At 44.4% G+C, this 26834-nt stretch overlaps 1 protein-coding gene across 1 annotated transcript in view; it reads right to left on the bottom strand.

The window, feature by feature from the left end:
* Positions 1 to 7727: 7727 nt before the first annotated feature.
* The window catches only part of LOC121867440 (leucine-rich repeat extensin-like protein 5), a 23128-nt gene continuing 4021 nt past the window's right edge, over positions 7728 to 26834 (bottom strand). Inside the window, exons 2-3 of the mRNA XM_042367352.1 lie at positions 10544 to 10595; positions 7728 to 8155 (exon numbers count right to left, since the gene is read on the bottom strand). Of these exons, the coding sequence (XP_042223286.1) occupies positions 7728 to 8155; positions 10544 to 10595 (480 nt within the window). The remainder of the gene's footprint in view (positions 8156 to 10543; positions 10596 to 26834) is intronic.

Raw genomic sequence — 26834 nt, 5'->3', positions numbered from 1 at the left:
ACCGTACCACTACCACCCTCACCACTATCACCAACATTACCACTACCACTATCACCAACATGCACCTCACCCACTACGGCTATCACCATTACCACCACTACCACTATCACCACTATCACCAACATTTACCACTATCACCACTACCACTATCACCAACATTACCCACTACGGCTATCACCATTACCACCACTACCACTATCACCAACATTACTATCACCACTACCACTATCACCAACACTTATTACCCACCACTACCACTATTACCACCACTACCACTATATCACCACCACTACCAATCACTACCATATCACCACCACTAGCATTACCACCCACTTACCACAACATCCACCACCACAGCTACTACTATCACCACGCCCCCCACAACCACACCACCACCCGCCCACCAAGAGACCTCCAGTTGACGCGCGGTCTTCCTGTGGTGACATTAATAGCCCACACAACCTGACCACCTTTGTTAATGTGTTGATCTCTCTCTCTCTCTCCGTTTACTTACTTTCCTTTCAACTTTCCTTCTTGGCTATTTCTTCTTTTTTATCTATCTTTATCTATCTATCTATTCCTTCGCTTTAAGATGGAGATAGATAGATGAATGGGCTCAGATAATTCGAACCAGATTGTAACAGTTTATTTGGCGTTAAAAGCACAGATACAGAGTGGATAATAATAACAATGTGCCTTAAGCTGAACCCAGTTGAACCCTGAGCTCTCTTGTAGGCACCCTGATATATACTATACATTTATCTCAAAAATTATTATGTAACATTAGAATCATCTGGAATAGGTCAATAGCATGGTGGTAATAACATTACGTTATACGGTTATCACTTCCAATATTTGTTGTTTATTTATGTATTATTTTTTTAGTTTTGTTTTTTATATATATTTATATATACATAAATACAGTGGAATTGAAAAACATAAGTATAATGGAGAACAGTACAACAGGATTTTGGTACATTAGGTTGAACAAAGGGACAGAGCTGTCAGGATTGTCTAGTTACTTGGTATGTTTATTGCAATGGTAATTTCTTATCTATTTACATGATAAAGTTCCGATAAAACGGTTTTGGTGGTACAATAAGAGCAGGTAATGTAAATATAGTAGATGTTACAGGAAAATATTAACACTTAGACAATAGATGAATGAATGTGCAGCAAAATACAGTACAGGTAAACAAACTATAGACACTACAGGTAAACAAACAGTAAGGTACTTTGGGTAAAACAATAGAGGTGGGATCAAGTAAGTACAGTACCGGTATGACCAAGAAGCTAACAAACATTACTTCCATTAAGATACTTATTGTGTGTGGGTGTGTGTGTGTGTGTGTGTGTGTGTGTGTGTGTGTGTGTGTGTGTGTGTGTGTGTGTGTGTGTGTGTGGGTGAGATGATGAACCTAAATAACCAATAAGTCTCTCTCTCTCTCTCTCTCTCTCTCTCTCTCTCTCTCTCTCTACAACTCCCTTCTCACTCTTTATATCTCTCCCTTTCCTTCCCCCCCTCCCTATCTATCCTCCTTCCCCCCCTCTCCTATTTCCCCCCCCTCCCCCCTTCATATCTCCCCCTACCCCCCTCTCTCCCCCTCCCTAATCTGGTAAAAGCCGCCACAACCTCGACTTGAGTTTGGAATGGATCCCTTTAGTATTAATGTCATTAGGATTTAGTACACGTTCCTGGTGACTTTCTCTCCCCTGTACGACGTCCATTACATGTACTAGATGGTGGGGGAGGTGGGGGGGAGGTGTGGGAGAGAGAGGTGTGATGGGGAGGTAGATTTGGGCAGGAGGCTAGGGTGGGTAGGTTGGGGCAGGAGGCTAGGGTGGGTTGGGACAGGGTGGAGTAGGTTGGGCAGGAGGCTAGGGTGGGTAGGTTGGGACAGGGGGAGGGTGGGTAAGTGGGGGCAGAAGACTAGGGTGGGTAGGTTGGGGCAAGAGGCTAGGACGGGTAGGTTGGGGAAGGGGGAGGGGGTGGTGGTAGGACATAGGACTAAAAGACAAGGAAAGAGGAGAAGAACTCCTTCAAAGACTTCCACCAGATAACGACAACAACCATACATGGTTCCCAAAAAGTTACCATATCTCAAAAGGTTCATTACCACCCCTGATCTACACGGCCAGGCAATAGACAACCTCCCTAGACCAGCATCCGCCAGTATGGTCGGCGGAATATGAAATAAGGCCCTCAAAACACCCATATATGGGACAGGGTAGGATGTCAAGTGCCTGTACCGGCAGACAATAACTAACCCATGACACAACCCTAACACACCATTAGCTTAGCTAGGAGGTCAGCCCGCCCTCTCTTACCTCCTCCTAGTTTTTTTTTTCAATTTCCGAACTATAACTTCCTTCCCCCACCTCTACTCTTCTTTAACTCCTCCTTTCTCTCTAAAAAAAAAGAGGGTGAGGTGGGTAAAGGGATTTATGGAAGGGGAGGGGAACGAAAAGGGGGTGGGGGTTATGGGAAGGGGTAAGGGGTTGGGAGGTGGGGTGGGGGGTGAGAGGGGGTTAGGTTGAGGGGTAGGAGGGTCATTAAGGTCGTTAGTGGGAAACAAAAACATTAATCTTATATGGATCAGTGAGAGGGACCATACCACTACCACCACCACCATTACCACAACTACCACAACTACAACAATCACAACAATTACTACTCACACCACCACCACCAGCACTACTACTACCACCACCACTTAAACTCACAACCATTACCAACACACACACACACAGACAGACAGACAGACACACACACAGACAGACAGACACACACACACACACACACACACACACAGTATCTTTAGCATCACCTACCCATAACGTCAGACGGCCACCCGAACACAAAGCTCTATACATTTGTTCTTCACTACAGGAACATTAAATACACTCCTCTCTCCCATCATTCACGATCACTCATTACCTCTCTAACTGGCGTGAAATAATAATAATAATAGTAATAATAATAACAACAGTAATAACAATAACACTTATAAAACACCACCAGAACAATAACAACCACAATCAACCCAACAAAGACTCCCCCACCCCAAAAAATCACAAATAAATAACAAATAAAAAAAAAATCACTCACAGCTCACAGTAGAATCTTGACAACCATTTTGACCTTCAACTCTAAGTCTGGATATCAAGTTAATCTATTTTAGTTAACCTTTACTACGAGATAAAAATAAAATACGTGTCAGGTCATTTTTTATTTATTTTTTTTAGAGAGAGAGAGAACTATAAACCCCCTGGCAACGAGACTACTTGAGGTAAAATGATCGTATGTTGTATTTCTGGTTGTACTTGTCACCGCCAGGCTCCAGGAAGACGTTTGAGAGAGAGGGGGGGTTGGTGTCACAGTTATGGTTGATGGAAAAGTTTCTGTACACCTGTGGTAATTAATTAATGGTTGTAGCTACCTCGTTATACCTGTGTTGTTATTTACCTTGTACTAATTATGGTAAATAGGTAATTGATTAAATACACATATACAGACAGACAGACAGACACACACACACACAGAGAAACGCACACAAGCACACACACACACAGAAACACGCACACACACACGACTCTCCTCTTCTCAATCCTACAATATTTCACAAGACATCTGAGGGGTAAAAACACACAAGGTTAAGTGTGTTTGTGTGGCCAGACCAGCCTAAACCAGACCACACCAGCGGCCATAAGTCACGTCTCCCTGCACGCCTTCCATCATTCATACCTGGCGTGTATGTTAGGTTAGGTTAAAGTTAGGTAAGGTAAGGCAAGGTAAGGTAGGGTAAGGTAGGGCAAAGTGGGTTAGGTTAGGTTGAGTTAGGTTAGGTTAGGTAGGTAAGGCAAGGTGGGTAGGGTAGGTAAGGCAAGGTAGGTTAGGTTAGGTTAGGTTAGGTTAAAGTTAGGTAAGGTAAGGCAAGGTAGGTGAAGTGGGTAAGGTAGGAGGAAGCTAAGGTAGGGCAAGGCAAGGCAAGGCAAACTAAAGGTAAGGTAAAGTTTCTATTCAGGTAAAATCAGCTAGAGTGTCTAATCTTCAGGTGCTCCCGAGACACCATAAAACCCTCTGCTGTGTGAACCAGGTGTGGTCAGGTCTGGGAAACACAAGCCAAGGTGACACTGTCGTAAAAGGTTAATTACTATCAACCCTCAGGTAATTGTGGGTAAAACACAGCGGGAGTGAGTAAAGGTGGACGAACATGAGTAAATGTGAGTAAGAACCGTGAGAAATGACTAATTGTGAGTAAGAACCTTGAGAAATGAGTAAATGTGAGTAAGAACCGTGAGAAATGGATAATTGTGAGTAAGATCCTTGAGAAATAAGAAAATGTGAGTAAGAACCTTGAGAAATGAGTAAATGTGAGTAAGAACCGTGAGAAATGACTAATTGTGAGTAAGAACCTTGAGAAATGAGTAAATGTGAGTAAGAACCGTGAGAAATGGATAATTGTGAGTAAGATCCTTGAGAAATAAGAAAATGTGAATAAGAACCTTGAGAAATGAGTAAATGTGAGTAAGAACCGTGAGAAATGACTAATTGTGAGTAAGAACCTTGAGAAATGAGTAAATGTGAGTAAGAACCGTGAGAAATGGATAATTGTGAGTAAGATCCTTGAGAAATAAGAAAATGTGAGTAAGAACCATCAGAAATGAGTAAATGTGAGTAAGAACCTAGAGGAATGAGTAAATTCCCACGAAGACGACTAAATATTTATGAGTAAGGGTGAGTAACTGATACATGCATAATACATCAAACGTGTGAGTCAATATGAGTAAATGTGACTCAGAACTTAGATACATGAGTAAGATGATTAAATATGAGATACAATTTCAAGATATGGGTAAATACGAGACAAAATTTCGATGAGTAATTATGAGTACAAATTTCGAGATGTGAGTAAATAAAAGACAGTATGAGTAAAGGTAAGTAGATCTTTTGAAAGGTGGACGACGTGAATAATGATATGAGTAAATGTGAGTAAAGACGGTGGCTAGGGGTGAGTGAGGAGTGAGCGAGGAGTGAGCGAGGGGTGAGTAAACGGGTGAGTGAGGGGTGATTGAGGGGTGATTAAGGGGTGATTGACGGGTGAGTGAGGGGTGATTAAGGGGTGATTGACGGGTGAGTGAGGGATGAGTGAGGGGCAAGTGAGTGGTGAGTGAGCCAGCGGTAGGACCCAGGGAGTGGTTGACCTTCAAGACGCGGGTCAGAGGACGGTGTATCGCTACATGTTATTATGAACTAACAAGCTTCAATTGACACACACACACACACACACACACACAAAAGCCTTCCACCCTCAATCACTCTGACTATCACACACACACACACACACACACACACACACACACACACACACACACACAATAATAATAATAATAATAATAATACACGAACCTTCATTCTCAATGATTCTGATGTACACGACAAACATACACATACAGACACAACAACAAAGACAACGACAACGACAACAACAACTCTCTCTCTAACAAGGCGAAAACGACCACTTTAAACAGTCAAGTCCTACCAACGACCTTCACCACCACCACCACCACCAATTACCACTATTACTACCAGCGAACGTCACCACCACTACTACCCAGCAACCACAATCTCACCACTATTACTACTACTACCACCCAACAAACCCACCACCACCACCACCACCACACCACCTACCAATGTTACCAACCGTGGCCATTACTATCTACCACAACTACCACTACCACCACAACCAAAATCCACCACCACAACCACAATCCCCCCCCCACCACAACCACCACCATTGGCCGGCGGGTGTGAGACAAATGAACCAACAGTATTGTAATGGTTGAAGAGGTCATTCACTTTCCCTCACGCCCAACTCTCACTGCTCCCTCCACCCCCCTCTACTCTCCCCATCACCCCCTCTACTCTCCCCATCACCCCTCCCTCCCCCATTACCCCCATCGTTCCATCACCCCTCCCTCCCCCATCACCCCCCACTTCCCCATCACCCTCCCCTCCCCCACACCCCCCACTCTCCCCATCACCCTCCCCATTACCCCCTCTACTCTTTCCATCTCCCACACTCCCCCACTTCCATCACCCTCCACTCCCCATCACCTCCACCCCCCATCACCCCTCCACTCCCCATTACCCCCCTCTCCTCCCCCATCACCCCTCCCCTGCCCCATCACCCTTCACTCTATTATCACCAAGGAGGAAATGCAGGTATACTGGTATAGTATGAGGCTTCTTTTCTCTCTCTCCTTCAGATGACCACGCAACTCTGCCCCCCCACCACCATGATGAAGCGCCTGGAGGTACACACATCACTTTCACCCCTCACCCTCCACCCCATTCCTCCCTCACCCCTCCACCCTCTCTCCCCATTCCTCCCTCACCTATCTCCATCATCCTCCAACCTAACGCCACTCTAACCAAACCTAACCAAAGCCAACCTCACCTAACCAAACCTAACCAAAGCCAACCTCACCTAACCAAACCTAACCAAAGCCAACCTCACCTAACCCAAAGCTAACCTAACCTAACCTAACCAAACCTAACCCAAAGCTAACCTAACCTAACCAAACCGAAAGCTAACCTAATTTAAAACCTAACCAATCCCAACCTCACCTAACCATATCCAATTAGGGTGGCTAATTTTCAGGTGATCCATAATAATTACTACTGATTTTTGCCGAGGAGAGAGAGAGAGAGAGAGAGAGAGAGAGAGAGAGCAACAATAATCGGTAAACAGAGGTCACGCAAAATACCAAAGGTGCGTTTCCAACAGACCGAGGGCGTTAAATGTCAACAGTAACCAACAGATATAGGGCGTAATGAACGGGGACACACACACACACACACACACACACACAGGACCGTGGATGAGGTCAGTCTTCCCATCACAAGCCTTTTAAATGGACGGTGTACCCAGGTGATGCCCCTCCCTTCACTTGGCCCCACTCCTGCCCACACCACTCACTCCCACTCCATCTTCCTCCAGCCCACACCACTTACTCCCACTCCTCTTCCTCCTGCCTATACCAATAACTCCCACTCCTCTTCCTCCTGCTCACACCACTCACTTCCACTCCTCTTCCTCCTGGCCACACCACTCACTCCCTCTTCCTCCTCCTCACTCCCACTCCTCCTGCCCACAGCATGTGCTCACTCCCACCCTCCTCCTCCTCACACCAGCCCACTCCACTCTTCCTCCTCCTGCCCATACCACTCCTCACCACTCTTCTCCTCCCCACACCACTCCCACTCCTCCCTCTCCAGCTCCTCCCCCCACCACTCACCCCACTCTTCCTCCTGCTCACACCACTCACTCTCACTCTTACTGTTGTTGGGGTCATCCCCTGCTGTTGAGGTGATCTCACTGCTGTTACCTGTCATCTACTGGGGGACAATCTACTGCTACTGAGGGTGTGTGATCTACTGCTGTGGGGACAATCTACTGGTACTGAGGTGTGTGGATCTACTGCTGGGGACAACCCTGGTACTGAGGGTGGTCCTGCTGGGGGCACTGTTGGGGGTGAAACTGCTACTGGTACTGAGGGTGTGTGATCCTGGGGGACAACCTACTGGTACTGAGGTGTGTGATCTACTGCTGGGGGTACAACTGGTACTGGAGGTGTGTGATCTACTGCTGGGGACAATCTGGTACTGAGGTGTGTTATCTGCTGCTGGGGGACAACCTACTGGTACTGAGGTGTGTGATCTACTGCTGGGGACAATCTACTGGTACTGATGTGGTGGGGTACTGTGTGCTGCTGGGGGTACAACTCTGGGGGACAACTGGTACTGAGGGTGTGTGATCTACTGCTGGGGGACAACACTGGTACTGAGGGTGTGATCTACTGGGGGACAACCTACTGGTACTGAGGGTGTGTGATCTACTGCTGGGGGACAATCTACTGGTACTGAGGGTGTGTGATCTACTGCTGGGGGACAATCCTACTGGTACTGGGGGTGAGGGTGAGTGATCTACTGCTGGGGGACAACCTACTGGTACTGAGGGTGTGTGCTCTACTGCTGGGGGACAATCTACTGGTACGAGGGTGAGTGATCTACTGCTGGGGGACACCCACTGGTACTGAGCTGTACTGAGGGTGAGGGATCTACTGCTGGGGGGACAATCTACTGGTACTGAGGGTGAGTGATCACTGCTGGGGGGGACAATCTACTGGTACTGAGGGTGTGTGGACTGGCAGGGTGTGGATCTACTGGACAACCTACTGGTACTGAGGGTGTGTGATCTACTGCTGGGGGGACAATCTACTGGTACTGAGGGTGTGTGATCTACTGCTGGGGGGACAACCTACTGGTACTGAGGGTAGGTGATCTACTGCTGGGGGGGGACAATCTACTTCTACAGGGGGTATGTTATCTACTACTGCAGCTGTTCTTGTTACCGTACTGGTGGTGGGAGAACACGACAGCTGCCGTCACCGCCCCTGGTCACCCACTACCTGAGTACCTGTGTTCACCTGAGAGACGGCGGCCACTTTTTACCATCCTGACTACAGTAGGTCCTCCACTATCTCCACCTCGTCTTTCTTCTTCTTCTTTATTGTCTTTAATTCTTCTTCTTTGTATTTTTCTTCTTGTTTTTGTCTTCTTGTTCTTTTTCCTTCGTCTTCTTCTTCTTCTCTTTGCTCTCCTCATCCTCCCCCCCCCTTCCCCTCAAGTACCTCAGGAGCGACATTCACCTCCTCGAGACATCATTTCACTTTCTCATCCACACTAAGACGCCAGATGGTGAGGTGACTCGTCAAATAAAACCCAATCTTAATCTAACCTAACTTAACCTAACCTAACCTAATCTAACTTAACCTAACCTGACCTAACCTAACCTGACCTCACCTAACATTACTCACAATCATAACCTCTAAAACCTCTTAAACTAGTTTGACCTTTGACCTGAAAGACACCTGATAATAGACCTGGAAGGGACCTAGAAAAAGACCTGGAATGGACCTGATAAAGACCTGGAAGCGACCTCATAAAAGACCTGGAAGCAACCTGATAAAAAACCTGGAAGCGACCCGATAAAAAACCTGGAAGCGACCTGATAAAAAACCTGGAAGGGACCTAGAAAAAGACCTGGAATGGACCAGATAAAGACCTGGAAGAATGGACCTGATAAAAGACCTGGAATGGACCTGATAAAAGACCTGGAATGGACCTGATAAAGACCTGGAAGGGACCTGGCATCTCACCCCCACACTCCCTGGATATAAGAGGTGACCTGTAGGCGGCAGGTGACGGGGCCTCTCCTGCTGCTGGTGGAGAAGAAGAAGGAGAAGAGGAAGCAGAAGAAAGAAGATTAACAACACCTCCACCACCCACCTCATAAGCTAACTATTGCACCCCCCCCGGACACAGTACTCCACCCCTCCTTCAATGATGGAAGAGGAGGAGGGGGAGGAAGAGGGGTAGGAGGAGGTGGAAGAAGAAGAAGGGATGAAGAATGATAGAAGTTGATGTGAGATATGGAGGAGGAAGAGGCAATAATGGTAATATATAGATAAGGAAGAAGAAGAAGAAGGTACTAAAAGAAAGTGAAGGAAGAGGAAGAAGAGGAGGAGGAGAGGCAGCGATAGAGACCAGGCAAGGGTAGGGGAGGAGAGGGGTGGGAAGGGTGGAGTGGCGAGAAGAGGAGGGGAGGAGGGAAGGGTGGGTAGGGGAGGGAGGGGAGGGTGGGCGGTGAGATAACCGGGCGTCCTTGAGAGCGGCCGAACGCGTCTGGTCACCCTTAGCATCCCCCCGTACGGCTGCCGCCACCACTACTACCACCATCACTACCACAATTTATACTACTACCACCACTTCCCACATACCCTCTATTTACCACCCCTTCCCCTACCACACACACACACACACACACACACACACAAACTAAAACAAATTTATTCCCAGGATGATTAACAACAGCGGGAATCAACATGAACCATAAAGAAACAATTACAAATATCCAGGACGAATAATACCAGTAACACACGTATGACAAAAAAATAAAGGAAAACAAATTAATATTTTTTTATTATTATTACACAAACCTTATTTAATATAGTTGTGTTTTTGACTATTTTTTTTTTATTTTTTTTTATTTATTTTTCCCAGGACGAACACCAACACAGGCCCTCTTAAAAGTCTTGGTCCTGGGGAAAAAAATAACTGCAGCAGCCCGGGCCACGCCACAGAGAGAGAGAGAGAGAGAGAGAGAGAGAGAGAGAGAGAGAGAAACCAGTGGACCCTCAACGCACCTATTTAAACTACACCTCCTTAAGATTAGATTAGTGTAGATTAGGTTAGGATAGTTTAACTTAGATTAGGTAAGGTTAAATTAGGTTTAGTTAACGCTAGGGTGGTTAATTATATCAGTTGAAATAACCCATTGTGTCTAGTCTTCAAGTGATCCCAAGGGCGTATGGGATGATGATGATGATGATGATGATGATAAAAATAATAATAATAATGACCCAAGTTACGACAGAGAACTAGGTACCAGGTCACACAAGGTCACCTGCTTACCTTGATTGACCTGCTGGGCGTGAACTATCAGGGGGGGGGGCAACAGTCTTACCTGAAATGGGAAGAAAAAAATCTTATTAACCACTGATGACTTTTAACAATGCAAACAACAATAATTACCAATGTCGTCTTTATCATTATCACCACAACACCAACTACTACTACCACCACTACCGCAATCGCCACCACTACCACAATTGCCACTATCACCACCATTACCTAAGTTATGGAGGTGTCAGGTAAAGTAACCCACCACCTTATTATGTATCACCTGTTCTCACGTAATTGGCTGAGAGAGAGAGAGAGAGAGAGAGAGAGAGAGAGAGAGAGAGAGAGAGAGAGAGAGAGAGAGAGAGAGAGAGAGAGAGAGAGCCTCATACCTTTGCAACACACAACACCTGTACGTGGCCATCAGCATGTTTACATGAGTCAGCTGATTGGCTCATCGTCCTTCCATGTAACATCGCCGCTTAAAGCATAATAAATTGCAATTCATCTTTCACAATAATAATAAACAATAATAAAATAATAATAATAATAATAATAATAATAATAATACGTGATATGGTAGTGGTTAAAATAATACCAATTCGTTATACAGAGAGTCCGTTAGATATGATACCTCCATCTAAGGAACTATATAGAGATATAAGTCCGTTATATCAAGGATCTCTTAAACCCTATCTAACGCAATATATATATAGAGAGAAGTTCGTTATATAGAAGTTTCACTGTATAAGGAAAATTATAATTCGTGGTGTGACATACATATTAAACTGGTAACTCATTTCTAACATACATATTAAACTGGTAACTCATTTCTACATATAAATTAAACTGGTAACTCATTTCTAACATACGTATTAGACTGGTAACTCATTTCTACATATAAATTAAATTGGTAACTCATTTCTTACATACGTATTAAAATGGTAAATAATTTCTACATATACATTAAACTGGTAACTCATTATATACAAACGTATTAAACTGGTCACTCATTTCTAGCATACGTATTAAACTGGTAACTCATTTCTACATATATATTAAACTGGTAACTCATTTCTACACACGTATTAAACTGGTAACTCATTTCTAACATATATATTAAACTGGTAACTCATTTCTACACACGTATTAAACTGGTAACTCATTTCTACGTATATATTAAACTGGTAACTCATTTCTAACATACGTATTAAAATGGTAACTCATTTCTACACACGTATTAAACTGGTAACTCATTTCTACATATAAATTAAACTGGTAACTCATTTCTACATATAAATTAAACTGGTAACTCATTTCTACGTATATATTAAACTGGTAACTCATTTCTAACATACGTATTAAAATGGTAACTCATTTCTACATATATTAAACTGGTAACTCATTTCTACATACGTATTAAACTGGTAACTCATTTCTACATATAAATTAAACTGGTAACTCATTTCTACATATAAATTAAACTGGTAACTCATTTCTACATATAAATTAAACTGGTAACTCATTTCTACATACGTATTAAACTGGTAACTAATTTCTACATACGTATTAAACTGGTAACTCATTTCTACATATAAATTAAACTGGTAACTCATTTCTACATATAAATTAAACTGGTAACTCATTTCTACATACGTATTAAACTGGTCACTCATTTCTAACATACGTATTAAACTGGTAACTCATACGTATTAAACTGGTAACTCATTTCTACGAACAAGCCTTTTCTTTTTAGTTTATGAGCTTATGAATGTGTTATACGTTGAGGATGACATGAAGCTTAGTCCCCCAGCTTATTTAACCTTAAAATTTAACACCCTAACGTAACCTGGGGGCTTTGGTTATGTTACGTTAGATTAGGGTTAGGTTAGGTTAGATCAGCGTTAGGTTAGATCAGGGTTATGTTAGGTTAGGTTAGATGAGGGTCGGGTTAAATTAGGTTAGGTTAGGTTAGATCAGCGTTAGGTTAGATCAGGGTTATGTTAGGTTAGGTTAGATGAGGGTCGGGTTAAATTAGGTTAGCTAGGTTAAATCAGTGTTATGTCGCTACATCAATGGAGGCATAAGGGAAAGATATTAACCCAAAACAGAGGCATAAGATAAAGGCATTAATGCACACACACGCGCGCACACACACACACACACACACCCCAGCCTCAACTTGCCTCCATCACAACAATAGTAAGGTGAGTGGTCAGCTGACACCAGGGTAAACCAACACCAGCCAACCAATCACGAGTGAAGGGTGCCAGCCTGGGTGCCCTCCTCCCCCCGACACACACACACACACACACACATACACACCTCGCCGCTACACGATATCCTGACCCCTGCACCACTCATCTTACCCTTAACACACACACACACACACACACACACACACACACACCGTCGGGGTTGGAACTCGGACCGTGTGTGTATGTGTGTGTGTGTGTGTGTGTGTTGGTGGCAATATACACACGTCTCCTCCCCAACTCACCTGGATTTCTGTACGTAATTAAGCACCTGGCGGGAGAGGTTCAATGTTGTGAATTTTAATGTATTTACCATCACTAGATATCGTATTAACAGGGTGTCCCATAAGTATACAATCACCTGACATCAATCTAACAGGGTGTACCAAAAACTCTCCCTCATCTGCCACCAATTTAACAGGATGCCCCGAAAACTCTCCCTCATCTGCCACCAATTTCACAGGGTGTCTCATAAATCTCCCTCATCTGAGACCAAATTAACAGGGTGTTCCATCAACGGAGTGAGCTACTCGAGGGCACAAGGTGTAAACACGGGTGGTGGTGAAAACAAACAGAGGGACGTGTGGGAGGCAACTTTCTGGGTACAACACAACGCCTCAGCTGTCCAGGGTATATAGTGGAGTGGAGACCATTAGTGTACAGCCGAGATAAAATGACCTAATATAGCCTGACCTAACCAACAAGTAGCGTACAGCGGAGATAAAAAATTACCTAATTTTAGCATGACCTGACCTGACCTAACCATCAAGTACTGTACAGCCGAGATAAAAATGACCTAATTTTAGCTTGACCTGACCTGACCTAACCATCAAGTACTGTACAGCCGAGATAAAAATGACCTAATTTTAGCTTGACCTGACCTAACCATCAAGTAGTGTACAGCCGAGATAAAAATGACCTAATTTTAGCATGACCTGACCTAACCATCAAGTAGTGTACAGCCGAGATAAAAATGACCTAATTTTAGCATGACCTGACCTAACCATCAAGTAGTGTACAACCGAGATAAAAATGACCTAATATAACCTGACCTAACTTAACTAATTTAACTTAACCTAATGTAACTAAACTTAATCTAACTTAACCAAACTTAATCCAATTCAATTCAATTTTTATGGTAGCTCTCTCTCTCTCTCTCTTTTACTATATCTATCTATCTATCTATCTATCTATCTATCACACTCTCTCAAACACATAAGAAGAGATGCCTTAACCTAGATACGACACACACACACACACACACACACACACACACACACACACACATCATCATCACAATTACAAACGTGACATGACGCCCTCCAGGTAATAACAGGTGATGTAACTACCAATTCAATCCCAGGTGTTGTTGTCGGGGCCATAAGTGACAGTGCAACCTAGAGGTTTATCATGTGACCTTGATAATATATGCAGAGTCATCGAAAAAGAATGGCCCCAGATTTCAAATGGTTGTGTGTTAAAATCTGAGTCATTGAAAAAATAATACCCAGATTTTTGTCAACAAGAAATTTAAATTCCGGCACTCTCTTTCGATGACCCAGGTGAAACAAACTGGGGTGCCAAACGTCCAGGTGAAACAAACTGGGGTGCCAAACGTCCAGGTGAAACAAACTGGGGTGCCAAACGTCCAGGTGAAACAAACTGGGGTGCCAAACGTCCAGGTAATCCACATTAATTTCCTCAACACTTTATTAATTTTGATAAAGAATGAAAGTTATAAAGACAAGATCCTCAATATACTCCAGTCATTTGCATATCATTACGTCATCAACCTCTTGCAATTAAGTCAACACAGGAGAGGATTTACGAGGTGTGACGTCATAAAAAAGTGACGTCATAAACAAAAAAGTGACGTCATAAACCAAAGATGTGACGTCATAAACCGAAGATGTGACGTCATAAACCGAAGATGTGACGTCATAAACCAAAGATGTGACGTCATAAACCGAAGATGTGACGTCATAAACCGAACACGTGACGTCATAAACCAAAGATGTGACGTCATAAACCAAAGATGTGACGTCATAAACCAAAGATGTGACGTCATAAAATAAGGCTGTCTGCCCAGAGGATGTCATGAGTAACACCCGACACTCAAGAGACCAGGTTGCTAATGTTACGACGTGTGGCTCAGGTGTGTGTTATGACTGCCATCCACAGTGTACACCCATTACATACTGTACGCCATAACACATTACTCAACTGTTCATATAATAACACACTAGACAAGACTTATTCACACTACAACACATATTAAACAAAACACATGCTATTATACGATGATAACTGCAGTACAGTATTTATTGACTATTACTATTGTTATTATTATCATTACTAGAGATCATCATCATTATCATTATTATCATTTCTAGAGATCATTATCATCATCATCATTACTGCTATTATCATCATCACTATATCCTGTGAAGGCCAGGAGAAGGGTATAAGGGCCCTCCCTCCCTGGCTGGCTCAGTACCCGTGGACGGGATACTCCTACAAATGGCCTCCAGCCTCCCCCAATAGCCACACCTTCGCCACCATTTTATTACCTTAATATTAACTATCCTAATACAGTACATAAGTAGCGATCCGAGCTGTGTTGAGTTATTCGAGCCGCAGATCTATGAGGCATTCAGTGACTGTTGCCTCAAAGTCAATATCTGCAACTGTTGATGGCTTTAGGGCCGATGCTCTCGTTCCCCTGAGGCAGAGCAAAGCGGACCTAAGGAGAGAGAAGGACAGTCGACATCTCATCCAGGCTGTAACATAACTTCTGGGCTGCTGCTTCTGTTCGGATAGCACCTCTGCGAGTCTGGCATAGAAGTATCTTGCACTTGGTCCCATCCCACCAGAGGAGTGAAGCTGCCTTGATCAACGTTCTGAATTCTCTCCCCATATGCCCTTATCTTGTCGTTCTCGTTCTTCCTGTGTGCAGCATCGAGAGCTAAGTTACGGTGACATGCGGCCACGGGATAAAAAATCCTGTTGTCGAAGAAGGCTCACTGTCCCCGAGTCCAGAATCCTCGAGCACTGACGTCAACAAGGGGCTTCTTTGGAAATTCTCACCGTCCAATGGAAGGAGGGTCGGTTCTACCCTGACATCACGACAGATTTTCTTCAACATATTTGCTGTGAGGTCCCTTACTTCGTCATGCCTCATGCATATGAAGCCCCCTTTCTTGCACACCATGGCGTGATCGACTTCATAGGAAGAGCCACACACGCATTGGGAGGGCAAACCTTCTACTGGCCTACCGTATGTTAGAGTAATAGCATCTGTAAATTCTTGTTTATTGAGACTGAAACCATTTGCCCTTATCGGTGACGTAGTTAACCAGTACTACTACTACTTTTTCATAAACGTCGCCTCCAACCTCTCCTTATAGCTACACCTTCGCCACCATTTTAGTACACTATTGGATTACTGCTACTCTTGTTTTTTTTTGTTTTTTTTAACGTGGCCTCCAGCCTCCCCCAATAGCCACACCTTCGCCACCATTTATTTACCTTAATATTAAATATCCTAATACATAAGTAGCTATCCTATCTGTGTTAAATTAGTTGAGCCGCAGATCTATGCGGCATTCAGTGACTGTAGCCTCATAGTCAATATCTGCAGCAGTTGTCGGAGTTGGGGCAGAAGCTCTCGTTCCCCTGAGGCAGAGCAAAGCCGACCGAAGGAGAGAGAAAGACAGTCGACATCTCATCCAGGCTGTAACATAACTTCTGGGCTGCTGCTTCTGTTCGGAGATCAACTCCGCGAGTCTGGCGTAGAAACATCTTGCACTTGGTCCCATCCCACCAGAGGTTGTGAACACTAGAGGAGTGAAGCTGCCTTGATCAACGTTTTGAATTCTCTCCCCATATGCCCTTCTCTTGTCGTTCTCGTTCCTCCTATGTGCAGCATCGAGAGCTAGGTTACAGTGACATGCGGCCATGGGATCAAAAATCCTGATGTCGAAGAAAGATAGCTGTCCCCGCGTCCAGAATCATCGAGCACTGACGTCCACACGGGCTTCGTTAGATGTGTTTGAAGTCCCGTATTGGAAGATCTCACCGTCCAATGGAAGGAGGGTCGGTTCTACCATGACATCCCGGCAGATTTCCTTCAACATATTTGCTGTGAGATCCCTTACCTCGTCATGCCTCATGCATATGAAGCCCCCCTTCTTGCACACCATGGCGTGATCGCCAGCATAGGAAGAGCCACACAAGCATTGGGAGGGCAAACCTTCTACTGGCCGACCGTACCTTAGAGCAATGGCATCTGTAAATTCTTGTTTATTAAGACTGAAACCATTTGCCCTTATCGGTAACGTAGTTAACCAGTTCGAGCCGCCCACCTCCTGCGCTATAGCTACTTTTTTTCAAATTTTCTGGTACCTGCAGCAATAGTTGCTGCAACTTATCATTTTGGCAGTGCTGTCGATCTGTCGTAATGGACCTACGACTCTTATTTACTTCACTGGTGTCCACTTCCCCCTTGTTACTACTAGACACAGGTTCTGCCACCAATAAGGACAAACTCCCAACACATGACTTTCCTCCACTAAACGTATTCTCAAATCCCAATAACTGGATAATTAAAAACAAAATCTCAACACCAAATTCAACAACAAAATTTCAAAGGCAATATTTCCGTTGGGTTAGGTTAGGTTATGTTGGTTTGGGCTAGGGTTCGTATGTGCGTCTTAATAACAGCTGTGATAGAGAGACAACCAATAACAAGGTAGGGTGGAAGGGGAGTCAACCAATCACCGGAGGGTATACGGGTGACGTCACGAGACCCTATGACCAGCGGCTTCTCCCTCTACCATCATCCCCCCCACCCGTACGGCCTACGGTAGATGGTCACCCCCTTCCCCAACCCCCCCTATACCCCAAAGGACGGTCACTCCTCTTCTCTCCCCAACACCCCTGGCCCTTACACCCCAGAGGACGGTCACCCCAAGTGGTCAGTCACCCAGGCTAGCGTGACCCTTCTGTGCCCACACTACCACCATACATAGCTACTCACTACTACTGAATACTAATGCTATACGAGCCTTAATTATTATGTACGTGACACACACACACACACCTCTTCCCTACTCGCATGCATTATACCCACACGCACACACACACACTCATCCAGACACATGTGTACGCCCTCAGACACGCACACAGTCACACGGGCGGCCGTTAGCACACAGGAATTCAAGTGTCCGGAAATGCTCAGGGATTCTCTATCGCTCCCCACCAGCTGTACAGGACCCGCTTAACAACTTCCCGGGTCACGTTACACTCACTCTTCCGTCAAATCTGTACAAAATTATCGCAGAAAAACAACAGGAAGAAGCAACCAACAGCTGACACGGTAAAAAAAAAATAATTACTCGCTGTCAACTCCACATAATTGGTGGTTCATTCGTTTAATTTATATTTCAAGTTATTTAAATATTTATAACTGTTTTCGGTAGTACATAGAGGATAATAACTGACGATGAAGGATAAATTGTCATAAATTAAATACTAAATTCAAACCCGGTAATGATGACAAGTCTGGCTCGCGGGAGAAAGCAGCTGAGACCAAATTTTGGCGCCAAAACCCAGATGCCTCGCTCTCCCTCCATCCCCACCGTGTCTCAAACCATGCGTGATATTCTTAGAACTTAAATTTGTATTTATATCACGTACTGTAACGCAAACAAAATATGTACTAGGTAAGATTAGAGCTACTCATTTTATATACCACTTTTCCAATATACAAATTCTCCAACACAACAAACCCACCATCAAGAAAGCCGAAGCCGGAGTCCAGCTCGAGGACACAAACACTCCGAATCCATTCATTGGGATCGGTCCGTGACCTCAACAACGCGGAACTCTGAACTATATAGACCAACTGCATAAAGTCGACACTCGCATGCTAGCTAGGAAAGGTGTAGTGTCCCTCGCATGTGACGCACGTGTCTGCCCTGCTGCCCCTTATTGACACCACACCGAGGACATAACTCAGCATCAAAACGGCCTACACATACACACACACACGCTCAATGAACCGCCTGGTGCTAACTTAACCTACCAAAACACAATCCCACTCCAAAATAAATACGACAGTTAAGAAGAGAGTATCCATAGCTTATATATAATCTCAAGCCCTGCAAGTTTCTGTTAGCTTAGGCTGGGTATAGAATCCCAAGAAAGAATCCAGAGGAGAATGACAAGACTAATCCCGGGCATTAGGAACCTTGAGTACAGACACAGGTTAAAGCATCTAAATTTGCACTCCCTCGAGAGACGTAGAGTGAGGGGCGATATGATAGAGGTGTATAAATGGAAGTCAGGGCTAAAGAAAGGTGAGATAACAAACGTACTCAAACTATCCAACCAAGAACAAACTCGTAACAATAGTTTTAAATTAGACAAATTTAGATTTAGGCGCGAGATAGGTAAACACTGGTTTGAAAACAGAGTAGTGGACGAGTGGAACAAGTTACCAAACATCAACTCGAACACGCTGGATAGCTTCAAACATAGGTTGGATGAGTATATGAGCGATAGTGGTTGGGTGTAAACGGGGCTGCCCAGTATGGACCAATAGGCCAGCTGCAGTTTCCTCCGTTCTTATGTTCTTATGGATAAAAAAACACCAAACCTAAAACAACCTCACATATAACATTCTTCATTTCCCTAAGATACTCCTACTAATACCACATGGGATAAAGTCTAGCTAAAAAAAAATCTCTAGATATATAAATATTTTTTTTACGACTGATGAATTTAATAATAATACAAATTCCACAGCTGAAAGAGTCATTATTTAGTCTTGCTTTTCCTGTGTTGTGTGTAATAACCCGTACAGGATGTGGTAACAGATTACGTACAGTACATCCCCTTCCTCTCTCTCCTGTACCAGCTATTAAATACAGTAGTAGTGGTGGCGAGAGAGAGAGAGAGAGAGAGAGAGAGGGAGAGTGTGTGTGTGTGTTACCAGGTTGTGTCCCATCATGTAATAAAATCCAATCTCAATCTCTCTTTCTCTCCCCCTCTACCCTTTTTATCAATTTCCTGTCCTTTCTCCATCTTTTTGTTCTCCTCATGTTATCCTTCTCATCTCTCTTCCTCCTTTTCCTTTCATTCTCTTCCTCCACCAACATCCACACATCCCTTCCCACCCCATGTGCATGAGAGTTTGTGTGCGTACTGTATACATTCGTCTCATTGTATGTATGTATGTATGTATGTGTGTGTGTGTGTGTGTGTGTGTGTGTGTGTGTGTATGTGTGTGTGTATAGCTCCTTTATTCCCCACAGATCTCAGTAGCCAGGCACATATACTGAGACCTTCACTATGTGTGTGGAGACAAGATTGTGGAAACAGGTAAGTGATGGCCTCCCATTAGCCCAGTGCAGGTACAGTACATCGCACCATAGTACAGTAGGGGGGAGGAGGTACAGTACAGGGTGGAGGTGTACACCTTATATAGGCAGCTTAAGTACTGCTCCAGCCCGGGATGGAACCTTATATGACACACAACAACGTGATCCATTGACGGTGATGCCTGCCAAGTGCTGTAATACCTGGACCCTCGACCTGCTGCCTCGCCTTCACTGCTACTGCTGGCACCCTCACACACAATATATATATATATATATATATATATATATATATATATATATATATATATATATATATATATATATATATGGCGTCCACTTATTTTACAGAAGGTAGTGGCGGTGATGCTGCAGTAGCTTGTGTAAAGCGACGGGGGAACCAAATCTGGTTCTTTGTTATGGCAGGGGAGGACCACAGTATAAACCATCGTTGACAGCAGTGAGAATAAATGAGTAACAACGAATGATGGGAAATGTGTCTGTGTCTGTGTCTGTGTGTGTGTGTGTGTGTGTGTGTGTGTGTGTCAATATACACAAAAACCACTGTAGTTGCAGTTCAAGTAGCCAAGCATAAACTAATTTCTGGAAAGTGGGTAACCACGTTGATGTGCCGAAGCGCATGCGCGGGCGACCTTGTCCCGCTCTCTCACGCCAAGTTATTTACGACACCCACTACGTCAACCACCCAACCCCAACCACCGATTCTGATTTTATTGAACAGAATCATAGATTTCATAGCATGGGTTCTCAGAGGCTGGTATGTTAAGTTCCCTCACACCAACTACCTACAGTATACTGTCTTCCCCTTCACTGACCAAGACCACAACATTCCTGGCCCCGATTCTTAACAGGCAGCTACAGTACAATAAATGTTTCCCTCGGTTGATCACGGGAAGACGACCACACTACCCACTCAAGCTAAGACGTACAGATGGTGACCAGATGAACGTCGTAATTACAACAGCGACTCTCCCGTCTTCAGGTGCAGTAAGTTCCCTTCACCTCAGGAGCAGAGAAAATATACAGTAATGAATCTTTGACAACTTAAACCAACAGGTGTTTATATTCATCATTAACAAGACTGTTCGTGATTAAATAAACTGATTATTAAACAACCTAACTTAACCCAGCATAACCTAACTCCACGCGACCTAATCTGAGTTAATCTAATCTAACCTACCAAACTCAACACAACCTGACCTGATCTAATCTAACAGAACCTAAATTATTATAACTTGACTTAACCTAACTTAACCTAACCTAACTTGACCTAACCTAACTTAACCTAATTTAACCCAACCTAACCTAACCCCCAAAGGTATAAATCATCAGGTGAAATAAACTGAAGGAGATAATATAACCATTAAGTAATCGGATAATTTGAACACATAATTTATACTAAACATCGACTTTAAAGAACAAAATAACATCGACTTTAAAGAACAAAATAACATCGACTTTAAAGAACAAAATAACATCGACTTTAAAGAACAAAATAACATCGACAAAGAACAAAATAACATCGACTTAAAGAACAAAATAACATCGAACAAAAATAACATCGACTTTTAAAGAACAAAAATAACATCGACTTTAAAGAACAAAATAACATCGACTTTAAGAACAAAATAACATCGACTTAAAGAACATCGACTTTAAAGAACAAAATAAGCATCGACAAGAACAAAATAACATCGACTTTTAAGAACAAAATAACATCGACTTTAAAGAACAAATAACATCGACTTTAAAGAACAAAATAACATCGACTTAAAGAACAAAATAACATAACATCGACTTAAACATCGACTTAAAAGAACAAATAACATCGACTTTAAGAACAAAATAACATCGACTTTAAAGAACAAAATAACATCGACTTAACAAACTTAAGAACAAAATAACATCGACTTTAAAGAACAAAATAACATCGACTTTAAAGAACAAAATAACATCGACTTTAAAGAACAAAATAACATCGACTTTAAAGAACAAAATAACATCGACAGCAAGAACAACGAGTCAGTGAGAGACTTATACAGAAGAACACTAGGAGGGTCTGGCTAGTGTTTGCTAGTTACATTAACAGATGAAGACAATTATAAACACGGAACCATTACTTATAAACAATGTGGGTGACTCAATTCTCTGCCAAGGTCGTATATAAACGGCTTGTGTGTGTGTGTGTGTGTGTGTGTGTGTGAGTGTGTGTGAGAGTCATAGAGGAGTTAATGGCACTCAACACATATATACGGATTATATATTGAGGGTTTTAGACCCATGTAGTATCTGACTAATCTTACCACCACTACTACCACCCCTTCCCCTCCTACCAACACTACCACCCCTTCTCCTCCTACCACCACTACTACCCCTTCTCCTCCTACCACTACTACCACCCCTTCTCCTCCTCCTCCTACTACACCACTACCACCACTACTCCCTTCTCCTACCACCACTACCACCCCTTCTCCTCCTACCACCACTACTACCCTTCTCCTCCTACCACTACTACCCCTTCTCCTCCTACCACCACTACTACCCCTTCTCCTCCTACCACCACTACTACCCATTCTCCTCCTACCACCACTACCACCCTTCTCCTACCACCACTACCACCCTTCTCCTCCTGCCACCACTACCACCTTCTCCTCCTACCACCTACTACCCTTCTCCTCACCACCACCACCCCTTCTCCTCCCTACCACCACTACCACCCTTCTCTACCACCACACCCCTTCTCCTACCACCACTACTACCCTTCTCCTCCCTACCACCACTACCACCCCTTCTCCTCCTACCACCTACCCACCCCTTCTCACTCCTACACCTACTACCCTTCTCCTCCTACCACCACTACCATCCCTTCTCCTCCTACCACCACTACCACCAAATTAGCCACCACCACCCACCACCACTACTATCTTTGCCTCTCTTCTTTCCCTGCCACCACTACCACTATTACCCCTCCACCTACTAGCTACCACCATTACCTACCCTCCTCCTACTACCACCATTATTATCCCTTCTACCACCACAATTACCCATCTACCCACAACCACTACCTATCTACCACCACCACTATTACCCCTCCTCCTACCACCACCATTACCCCTCCACCTACCAATTACCCCTCCATCTACCACCATTACCCCTCCACCTACCATTACCCCTCCTCCTACCATTACCCTCCACCTACCACCATTACCCCTCACACCTACCCATGTTACCCTCCTCTCACCACCACCATTGCCTCACTCCTACCACCACTATTGCCCCTCCACCTACCCATTGCCCCTCCACCTACCATTACCCCTCCACTACCATCATTACCCTCCTCCCTACCACCATGCCCCTCACTCCTACCACCACTATTGCCTCCACCTGCCACCATTACCCCTCCACCTACCATCATTGCCCCTCCTCCTACCACCATTACCCCTCCTCCTACCACCACTATTACCCCTCCATCTACCACCATTACCCCTCCACCTACCACCATTACCCCTCCTACCACCATTACCCCTCCTCCTACCACCACTATTACCCCTCCATCTACCACCATTACCCCTCCACCTACCACCATTACCCCTCCACCTACCACCATTACCCCTCCACCTACCACCATTACCCCTCCACCTACCACCATCGCATCCTTTGTCCTGTTGGTGACCACAAGACCACAATAACCTGAACAATTTCTCCTATTTTATGTTGTTATGCTGGTTGATCCTCCATTGTTGTAGTGCATTCTGGGTCATTTGAAGTCTGTTTGTCTGCCTGTCTATCTCCCTGTCTATCTGCCTCTCCTAGCTACATATATCAGTCTCTTTTATAACATTTGAATCTCTCTCTCTCTCTCTCTCACACTCTCTCTCTCTCTCTCTCACACCCGATATTTCTCTCACTTGAAACACTCTTTTACACATGACTTACATTTGTAATCACACACACACACACACACACACACACAGGTTAAAGCATCTTAATTTGCACTCCCTCGAGAGACGTAGAGTGAGGGGCGATATATTACAGGTGTATAAGTGGAAGTCAGGGCTAAACAAAGGGGACATTACAAAGGTACTCAAACTATCCAACCAGGAACGAACTCGTAACAATGGTTTTAAATTAGACAAATTTAGATTTAGGCGCGAGATAGGTAAACACTGGTTTGGTAATAGAGTAGTGGACGAGTGGAACAAGTTACCAAACAACATCATTAACTCGAATACGCTGGGTAGCTTCAAACATAGGTTGGATGGATATATGAGCGATAGGTGTAAACGGGACTGCCCAGTATGAGCCAGTAGGCCCGCTGCAGTTTTCTCCATTCTTATGTTCTTATGTAACAGGTAAACACAAGCATAACAAACAACACCTTCCCAGTTCTACATAATCACCTCGACGTTAACATAAGAACATAAGATTGGAGGAAACTGCAGCGGGCCTACTGGCTCATACTAGGCAGTCCCGTTTACACCTATCGCTCATATATCCACCCAACCTATGTTTGAAGCTATCCAGCGTATTCGAGTTAATGATGATGTTTGGTAACTTGTTCCACTCATCCATACTATTACTGCTCTAACACCAGTAATTAAGTCATCAACACACCCACGACAAACTTTAAACCAAGTGACAAACACATTTTAATTTAAAGGTCAAGAAAGTTGGAAGAGTTTGTCGTAAAATATCAGTCTTAAGACCAGATTAAAGTGTGGTGTAATGGGACCACCTGAAGATTAGCCCCTCCTCCCCATAAACATTATTTCACCTGATGATTAAACACCCTAATGCTACCTGGGGGTGATTAGGTTAAATTATGTTACACTATGTTAGGTTAAGATTACGTTTCATTAGGTTAGATTAAATTAGGATGGTTAGGTTTGGTTAGGTTTGGTTAGGTTTGGTTAGGTTAGGTTAGGTTTGGTTAGGTTTGGTTAGGTTAGGTTAGGTTTGGTTAGGTTTGGTTAGGTTAGGTTAGGTTTGGTTAGGTTATGTTAGGTTAGGTTAGGTTAGGTTAGGTTAGGTTTGGTTAGGTTAGGTTAGGTTAGCGTGAGTAATTTTAGGGTGATATATGCTGGGGTGTTATTATTGGGTGTGTGTGTTACAGTAATTTCCATAGTCATAGAATTTAATCAGGAATGTCAGTACAGGTATAAATTCAGGTATAAAATACAGGTATATGGTACAGGTAGGTACAGAAATTAATCTCACTTGGTCAATAGCCAATTATACCTGACTAATAGCTCGACAGGTGTGATGTGTATGTAAGTCTCTCTGTCTGTCTGTATGTATGTATGTAACTATATGTGTGCGTGTGTGTGAGAACGCATATGGTTGTGTCCACATGCATTGACACACACACACACACACGCACAGAGAACCTCACGTGCACAAATATTCACACGACTCGAAATCAAATTGTGAGACCAACACTAACCAAACCCACGCCAGCAACAGTCACCCAAACCTGAGCCGGAACTAATACACCACCTCAGTGCTTGTTATCCTCGCTAGCTAAGGCATATTTGCGAGGTGGGGTAACCGATAACACTGTTGCTGCCAGCTAGAGTTCTCGGATCATCTGAAGATTACCTCCACTTTCCTTGACTTATTTCACCTGATGATTGAACACCTTAACGCTATACCTAGGGGGCGGAGGTTAGGTTAGGTTAGGTTAGGTTAGTGTTGATTAGGTCAGCGTTAGGTTTATTTTTAAGGTGAAATAACCCTGGGTGATAAACTTCATGTGGTCTGATTTTTTTTAAGACTCAGGTGTTAAATATTTTTTCCTCTTCATAACTAACCTCCCCACCCCCCCACCCCTTCCTCTCTCTGCACCTCAGCTCCCAACACCCCTTCATCCCTCTTCCTCTCCCTCCCCCATCCAGATCCCCACTTCCCCCACTTGTCCTGACCCACATCTTCTCTCTCCCAACCCCGCCTCTTCCCCTAACCCACACCTCCTAACCCACACCTCCTCCTCTCCCCAACCCTCATCACCTTTCTCACACTTCCTTATCGATCAGCATCACAAGCAAGGTCGACGGAATGCCGATGTATCATAATCCCTTCATCATCTCCTCCCCTCCCCACCCTCCTCCCCCTCCCTCCCTCACTCCCTCCCTCTCTCTCCTCACCCTCCCCACCCCTCTCTCACTCCCTCCCTCCCACCCCTCTCTCCCACCCCCTCCCTCCCTCCTCTCTCTCTCCTCCTCCCCTCCCCACCCTCTCTCATCCCTCCTCCAACCCCTCTCACTCCCTCCCTCCCTCCCACCCCCTCTCTCCTCCTCCTCCCTCCCACCCCATCTCTCCTCCCTCCCCCCCTCACCTCACTCCTCCCTCTCTCACTCCTCCCACCCCTCTCTCCTCCCTCCTCCCACCCCCTCTCCTCCCTCCCCTCCCACCCCTCCCTCCCTCCCTCCCTCCCTCTCTCTCACTCCCTCCTCCCCACCCCTCCCTCCCCCTCCCTCCAACCCCCTCCTCCTCCTCTGCCTTATCACCGTGAATCACTTGGTCTCAACACTCAGGCAGTCCCAGAAAAACAATGTAGCCGCTTGTTTGGTGAGATTAGTTGTCTTGGGCCAAGGTCATGACACCATACCCTCACACACATACACACACACATACAATACCCTCACACAC

This window comes from Homarus americanus, unplaced genomic scaffold (assembly GCF_018991925.1).
Source record: "Homarus americanus isolate GMGI-L3 unplaced genomic scaffold, GMGI_Hamer_2.0 scaffold23598, whole genome shotgun sequence".
Taxonomy (NCBI): Eukaryota; Metazoa; Arthropoda; class Malacostraca; order Decapoda; family Nephropidae; genus Homarus; species Homarus americanus.
The sequence above is the reverse complement of the archived record's forward strand: the minus strand, read 5'-3'. Positions and strand labels throughout refer to the sequence as shown.